This window comes from Leptidea sinapis, chromosome 39 (assembly GCF_905404315.1).
Source record: "Leptidea sinapis chromosome 39, ilLepSina1.1, whole genome shotgun sequence".
Taxonomy (NCBI): Eukaryota; Metazoa; Arthropoda; class Insecta; order Lepidoptera; family Pieridae; genus Leptidea; species Leptidea sinapis.
In genome coordinates, this window is record NC_066303.1 from 4,626,395 (window position 1) to 4,635,023 (window position 8,629).

At 33.4% G+C, this 8,629-nt stretch overlaps 1 protein-coding gene across 5 annotated transcripts in view; it reads left to right on the forward strand.

Annotated features, from left to right (window-relative positions):
* The first annotated feature begins 1,626 nt into the window (after positions 1-1,626).
* Positions 1,627-8,629, forward strand: part of LOC126976168 (probable ATP-dependent RNA helicase DHX35) — an 80,992-nt gene continuing 73,989 nt past the window's right edge. Inside the window, exons 1-2 of one of the 5 annotated variants that reach the window (XM_050824401.1) lie at positions 1,627-1,919; positions 3,985-4,250. In XM_050824401.1, coding sequence (XP_050680358.1) covers positions 1,886-1,919; positions 3,985-4,250 — 300 coding nt within the window. In that variant the 5' untranslated portion in view covers positions 1,627-1,885. Of the gene's footprint in view, positions 1,924-3,984; positions 4,251-8,629 lie in introns of all 5 variants that reach the window. The other 4 variants (XM_050824399.1, XM_050824402.1, XM_050824400.1 and 1 more) reach the window with 4 other exon arrangements.

The window sequence follows — 8,629 nt, forward strand, 5'->3', positions numbered from 1 at the left end:
GTGTGTTTGTCGCTAGTATACTAACTTTATGATTATTAAACACATGAGGAAAAAGTTTCCACACTCAACGTACAGGTGGCGCTTTAACGCAATTGCCAATAATAAGGTCAAAATACTCTTTTTCAAGTATTTCTATGTATGTACTCTATGTACTAAAACACCTTGTTTGTCTTCTTATACAATGAAATATAGGTCCTATAGAAATATCAGAAGGAAATAGGCACAGGCACCAAATATTTAATATTCTAAGCGCCGCACCGCGGCCGCCCCAGGGTCATTTCACTCCATACCTGCAAACTAAATTAATTATGAGTTTCAGGTGTCGAAATAGTTCGGTATATTATAATTAGATGGCACAGTACGCCAATAATTTAAATATTTTGCAACTGTTGCTGTCTGAATATATATAGGTATATAGTGTATTATATATGGTCTGAATTCTGATATCAAATGTCTATTCACTAATGCCGTACGTCAATGCCAATTGCCATCCATATTTTTCGCTTATAAGAATTCGAACAATAATAATTGTATTGAACTGCTCATTCAGGTTCCTTTCAGTATTCTGAAATATTCAGTCATGACTTGTGCTCTACCCTGACACCCATGATGTATGAGAGTTGGTCAAACATTTGGCAAGTTTCTAAAACTTCAAAAGGAAAATTTTATGGAGAACTCCAACCAGAAATTCCTCTAAAACCTTGGTTCTCAAAATGTAGGATACATAGTAAAACAATAATCTCGACTATATGCCGCTTACGTTTAAACCACGCTTGCACTCCAGTTTTTTTAGCCAAACTTAGAATAAGAGATCATTCCATATGTGATTGTGGCCTTGATGAGGGTAACATGGATCATTTGTTCTTCAGTTGTCCCTTAATGCAATCTTCTCTGTACAATTATATACCCGCTGAAGTCCCCCGTCCAACCGCCATTAAATGCCTCCTCTCCCTAGTTTACACTCCTTTTGTAAATATTTTGTGTAAATATATTAAAATAAATAAGATTAAATTGTAAATATCATTAAGTACTTATATTAATTAATAATTTAAGTAATTCTATCTGTGTATGTTCTTTATAGTGTAATAGCATGTATATTATTTGTTTCAGATATTATAAGAAACTAAAACTTTATGTAATCTTAACACTCATAGCTTGGTAGTCTACTTTACTGATACTGGCAAATCTGTGGTGTGTCTTCCACAGAAGCCACAGTATGAAGAATAGAATAGAATTGTATTTAATTGTATTATTATTGATAAAGAATCGTCTTTTGCTTTCATCCCTGGACACTAACGACTCTTCACCCTGTTTATAATGTACGCCCCTGCGAAATCATCGGACCTCGATATTTTACGGATTGGATATTGTTTAAAAACAAACTTTTACAATAGAAGCAATACTAACTTATAGATAATAGTGTTCCAAACTCTTTTGATTATTAATTTTATTGAAATCAGTGGTAATCAATAAATGATTAATGGAATATGCGGTCAAGTTTACTTTTCGGTATGAGAAACGGAACGCATTTTTAGACGCTTGACAGCTATGGGTGACAGCAAAATTGTACAAATACGTACATCACATGACATTGACATAACAAAATAAACCGCAAGCGGCTAAAATGCTAAATGCTAATCCCAATTCCCAATGTTATTATTATGAAATTTGCCGAACTTTATGAGAATTTGCTGTTTAAAAAACTTTTTGTTAGTGAGAAATAGGTTTAGACTTTAATATTTTATTAAAGGACAAGATGAAATCCTTATACTTTGCAATGTATCGCAAATTTTAAATTAAGACTTTTTATTGATATGTTTTATGTTAAGTTATCATTGCAAAGTTTTATGTGATTCTTGTGATACATAGGTGCTATACACTGAGAATGTTTGGAAGAAAACCTCTCTTCCAAAAGCCAGGTAGGTAGGTTTTACAATGCTGAGTTTTTTTCACTTTGAAGGTTAAGCATTTTTCTACCCCCTAGGAAATTACCCATCGTGCGTAAACTTTTTTCAGAGTTACATTTTTTGTACAAAAATATAATAGAATATGAAAGTTACTATATATATAATAATAATATAATAATATTGACTCAATTTTTAAACAAATTATCTTGCCTCAAGTAAAGCGTATAATATAGCCTGTGTTATGGGTTACAAGACAATGATATATTTAATGCAATATACTTAAACATACATAAATTCTTGCTTATATATATCATTCTTCTTCTTCATACATGCTTGCTATATATATGACACAATTTAAAAAAAATGTATTCTGCAAAACGTTCTTGACAAAATGATTCTCCAAATATACTTTTCAGTAGGAAAAAAATACCGCCTGCTATTTTTTCTGACCTATTAAATCTGACCACTATTGTTCTTACTAATACTATTCATCTAATTAAGAATAATATCAGGCACATAATAATTATTATCTCAGTTATTGCTGTCTCTGTGATGAATATCTAACTAAATCAAAACAATGTTAATAATATAAAATGTAATAATTTTTTGTGCTATTTTCATAAAGTAATTACATTTACAATATATATATCTAATGATGAATCATTGTGTATAATCACTCTGGTAAATTTTGTCCCTTAGTAAGGAAACTCTGATCAGTATGCCTCAGATCGCCTAGATTTGTATTATTTTACATGTAGCAATAGATTTCTTACAGTTAGGATGATTTAAGTGAATTTATCAGAAAGCTACTGAAACAAGCTATAAGACCATGCAAAATAAACCATGTTATAAATGATATAAAGGCCAGAACTTGATGAGGGAGTAGGGTGCTGTACGGCACTTTCCGTTTTGGTGTATCTGAAAAATCTAGTGCTAGTCTAGGTACACTGTCGAGTTTGGAACGTTAAGCATATTTGGTAAATGTGACAGATCAGTCTAATTCAATACTAATTACATACCCCCTTATAATAGTCTGCTAACTTAAAGCATTGCTAATTCTCACTGTGTCTTCTTCTATTGACCTAAGTCAGAATGAGAAAAAACACTCCTTAGCGGCTGTTTAAAGTTAGTGGACCATTATGAATAAGGGGGATAATGTTCTCAGTTTGTCTAAAGAAGTTTTTACTTCAAAAATTGTAACTTGTAAACTGAAAAATTATGCAAGATACATTGGGGATGATTTAGATAGCCCTGAGCTACATTCACTCAACACTATTTTTTGACACATTTGAATAGTATATTATATACTTATTTCTTATTACACACACATATTGCATAATTTACATGGGTAACCCAGGCACAGCTAGCTGGTTATCTATTTATATAAAACATCACTTTGTTTGTTACCAAACTCCTCCAAAATGGCTAAACTGATTTGTATGACATTTTATGTGCATATCGGGTAGGTCTGAGAATCAGCCCTTTTTCATATCCCTAAATGATAAGTGGGAACCCACTCCTAAATATTATTTTTATTGACAAATTTTTTTTTCTCATTTTTTTATGATTCAGCATTATAAAAAGCATACAACTTCAAATTCATCCGTCTATGATCAACACTTATTTCTGTATTGCTATTTTTATATTATTCTATTCCGTCCAAAGATCCGCAATAGGGTTGCAAGATAGCAATCTAATATAATAATTATTGTAGTCATGATAAATTTGATATATTTGGTAGGACTGAGAATCGGTTGTCATCTATTTTTTATACCCCAAAAATTTTTATTACTTATCGAATTTTATTTAATTACTTTATAGAGACATTAAGAAATGTGTTAATGGACACATTCTTAGTTTATTCTATCTAGCAGTTCAAGTTAAAGTAAAATTACTTATTAGTCTTAGCTAAGGCTAGATTGTAATGCAACTGGAGCAACATTATAATAACTATAATATGTTCCCTAAAGGAAAGAAAAAAAAAACTTTATATGGCAATACAATGTTTGCTGGGTCAGCTAGAAATATGTAAAGATATCTTTGTTAGTAACTATAGTAACAATACTATTATTTTTAGGTGATGACTCACTATATCCGGTAAAAAGAAAAGATGGAACTATAGAGACCTTGGTTAATCCAAACATAGACTCTGCCTTATCCATAGACAATGATTCTAAAACCAGTGTTGTGTACAACCGATACCACCATCTGCCGTTACAAACACAACGCCAGAAGCTTCCGGTATTTCAGTACAGGAACCACATATTGTATTTGCTGGAGAACTATCAAACTCTGATTTTGATTGGCGAGACAGGTTGCGGGAAGTCTACTCAGGTGCCTCAGGTATGTACATTTTATTTTTTTACTTAAATGCACACTTGCCAAAAATTATTAATAAAATGTTCTAATATTTGAAATTTTTAGAAAAATTAATCTCTCACCTCTACTTTCCTAGAGCCAGTTTTGATTTTTAACTTTGTATGTATATTGTTATAATCTTAATATATATAAAATACATGACATATTGTTTGTCCGGGATGGACTCCAAAACTAATGAACAGATTTTAATGGGGATTACTCCATGGAGTGCAGTTTGGTCCAACTTGAGAGATAGGATAGTTTTTGTTTCGATTTGGGACCCATTATTTATTTTTATTTCCAATATTTGTTTTGTATGGACATATTTTCTATGAGAGAATTTAGTGACGTACGGTTTGACAGTTCCACTGTGAAACCATTTCATTATAACAACAGGGAGCATTTTTTACGAAACAATTCTTGATGTTTTGAAATAATATGGCAAATTCCTATAAAACAGTATTTTTTATTATAACCAGCTCAATAAATAAAAAAAAATATTACTTTATAATATTATATTGATAATAGTACCTTTCAAATCAAGTGAAGATAGACGTTTTCATTTCCTCATGAGTCCCTGTATGGTATGGTATGGTATGGTATAGGGGCTCCTGTTTCCGCAATTAGACCACTAGCATGGGTCCATTTTGCGTGCAGTAATGGCCAGTTACTCCAACCAGCCCAGCTCCTTCCAGAAGTTCAGAACATTTCTGGGGTGTTCGCAGACTTCCTGGATCGACCTCATATTGGTTAAGGTTTCTGCCCGTTGGTTGGCCACCCCCGCACATTCCAGGATTATGTGAGCGATGAGTCCCTGTTTGGACTGGACTTGTGAAGAAAGTAGTTTGGTAGGGACAAGTAACATTGTTGATGTTTTATACATTTGCAAAAAAATATTATATTCATAACAATCACTGTTGGAACAAATTTTTCCTAATTTCAATTTTAGGAAAAATGTAAACTCACAGAAGTTTTTTTTTGACGATATGGCAGATACTGGTTAATATGATGAGTAAAAAAATTCAAAATATTTATTTATTGGCCACATTACAGAAAAAATACAACATTTTTATCAGATAAGTACCACAACATATAGAAAGGAATATTGAAATTTCCTAGGCGGCTTATTTTTTTCCAACCCCTTAACAAATATCGTTATATTTAAGTAAATGTAGTTATTTCTTGTGTTTAAATTATGGTTGTCGCTTATTTTACTGTATAAATTATGATATTTATGTACCTTCGTGCAGGAGATTGCTATAAATACATGGACCGTACATGGTCATAACATAACATTATCGAATCTCATGATGACAATGATGCCGTAAACATGGGCCATGCAGGTCTCTCTCGGGAAACCGTCAACTCTTTGGAGAAGGTCGCGAAATGTACCTTGTTCAATTAAACCTCCAGAAGATTACGCGTTAACCTCACCTTTTCGACAACACTCCCATTGATGTCTGGTATCGGAATACTGGGTATAGAAACCTGGCCTTCTATGGTTGCCTCCCAATATCAGCTCGAAACATCCAAATGTTGAGAGCCTTCTTGAGTGTAAAATCCGATAGGATTCGTCTTGAATCAAATCGGCACGTGTTTCGCCTCTTCACGAGAGTCAACATTTCCTGAGGATCATCATCAGCCGGAAAACGTCCACTGCTGGACAAAGGCCTCCCCCAAAAATTTCCACGACGATCGGTCCTGCGCTGCCCTCATCCAACAAAATTTATTAACAAATAACCTGACGGCCGTCGCTCCATTCACGCATTGTTGTATCATTGAGAAAGCCATTTATGTTATAGAAACTTTAACCACTTTGTGTGGTTTTACTACGATCCCAGAAAATGTACAAAACAAATGTGTTACGTAATTCAAAAGACGTTTATGTGGTAACATAAATGGGTTTCAATAATAACTGTGGCCTATTATATTATACATTGGAAATGGATACTGCTATTTCAGGCTATTTCAATTATGTCTCTATTTATTGTCTAGATAGAGCATAGGTTCTCAACGTGGGCGATAACGCCCCCTTGTGGGCGTTTGAGACTTTCGGGGGGACAGTAGAAGACCCAGAGAAAATTAGGGGGCATTGAGATGGTGCAGATGGGGCGTGGGTAGATTAAAAAATATAGTCTAAAAAGTCAAAAAAATACACGAAAATACTCTAAAAAAAAATGTGAGCCGTCACGGGACGCCTGGCAGATGTGAAACATCGACATTATTTTGTAAAAGTAATATGCAGAAAATAACATATTGTGATAGGAACTAAATATGTCATAATGATAAAATAAAATATTACGATTTTTTTCCAGATAACGATGACTATTTATTGAATAAACATTTATTTTTATTAAATACAAAAATATACGAATTTATTTCAAATCGTGACTACTTAATTCGTTTAATCAGTGACTTCGGTAATAGTTATATTCGATGTTGCCTCTGAGGACGGTATTACTGTCGGCGACGCGTCGCCACGGCATGCGTCGCCACGGCATGCGTCGCCACGGCATGCGTCGCCACGGCATGCGTCGCCACGCCAGAAATCGGTTTTACGTGCGGCTATAGATGTTTCACATCAAAAACATATTCTCAAAGTGGGGGGTGAGCAAAATAAGGTTGAGAAACTATGAGATAGAGTATCTTGCTGTTAGACAGCCGATAAAAAAAGGCCAGATTTGATACTTTAGTGTGCATGACAAGCTACGTCCTACACTCGAGAGTTATATGACCTTTGTGTTAATGTGCATGCATTGCTCAAAACAAAGTCCTAAACTCATTTTTTTTCGGCGTGCTCACAGCTGTCATAGTCTATCTAGATTCTAAACGTATAAATGATCTAATAATTTTATTGTACACGATATTATATTGCAAATAAATTTTATTTAAAAAAGCCCGCTGAGTTTTTTTAGCTGGCTTGAGGCATACTTTTTCAAATAGGTGGTAGTTTTCGGTTCAATAAGTGATTCTAAAATCTGTACTGAATAGAAATATTTGATTTAGAATATTGTTCGAAATCGAATTGTCGGAGATCCAGAGCTATGTGAACGGCTAGCTTACTTGGCGTTGCTTAGACACGTCGCTTCATTGTGTGTTTTGAACTGATTATTTTTTCCGTTTCCTTACCCGAACGGTACCCTAAATCCGCTTTACTTTTGTTTGTTTGTCTATGAGCGGTCTGTTGTATTTCATGAACCGATAAAAAAATTAAAAATAAAGCTAAAATTTTGACATAGTCGGCGTTAATTCGTAATTAATATTTACACATTATTATAAGCGCCCTCTCTGATATTTCTATAAGCTCAACGCCTCTCCCTTCTTTCTATAAAAAATGGTAGGAGCGAATTTCAAATAATGCGAACTAAGTTACACGAAATAAAACATTTTTTTTTGTAAACTAATATTATATACAAAAGTCGTGTATAAAATTTGCTCTGACTAATGCCGCTCTTTAGTCGAGCGTAACAGCTCCGTCGCATTCAATCCACAAAATTTAATGCTAAGGCGTGCTTAAAAAAGTTTTTATTTTCTTAGAGATGCTATTGATGATTATAAAACCTCGTTAACTTTATATTTTAATCATCGTCGAATTACCCTATCGTATAATATTATATTGTTCATACACTTTTACACAACTAATCGTTAAATAATAGTTTGGGGCAATCCAAACTAGGAATGGCATAAGCTGAAATATACGTAACCACAATCCACGATAATTAAGAATTATATTATTATGTAAAATAAAAAAAAATACTGTAATCCGACGAACTTCTAGGATAGCAATCTGCGACTGTTTTCACCAATCAAAACACATGTCAGAATAGTCCGATTGTTTATTGACAACACAAAACTGCCATTTTCGAACAGAGGACAATCTTTAATCTATGATCCGTCCTCTCAGAGATTGTGTGATTGTTGAGATTAAAATCTCTATCTATGGATTGATTATTGGAATGCTTAACTCAAGATATTTATCAAAATATCAATCGCGGATACCAAACACTGGATTTGGATTGATAATTAATTTCGGGCGATAGTTGCTCCAGCGGAAGATCGGCGCTGGACATACTTAATATGTGTGTCAGCATATGCCGAGCTTGTGCCTATTTGCAGCTGATGTCAAGGTAGTTTTATTTTATTATGTTTATATTTAATTTTAAGCAATTATTATTGTATTTTTGTACTAAGTTTTTAGCTGCCATTAAAATATTTTATTATTATATAAACATTAATCATTCATAACCAAACATCCATATTCATCATACATATAATTAATGTGTGCACTTAATGAACACCCGGACCTAAAATTCAGTAGGCAGGGTCACAAACCACTTTGCTATGGTCGTCTAGTCTAATGAAAA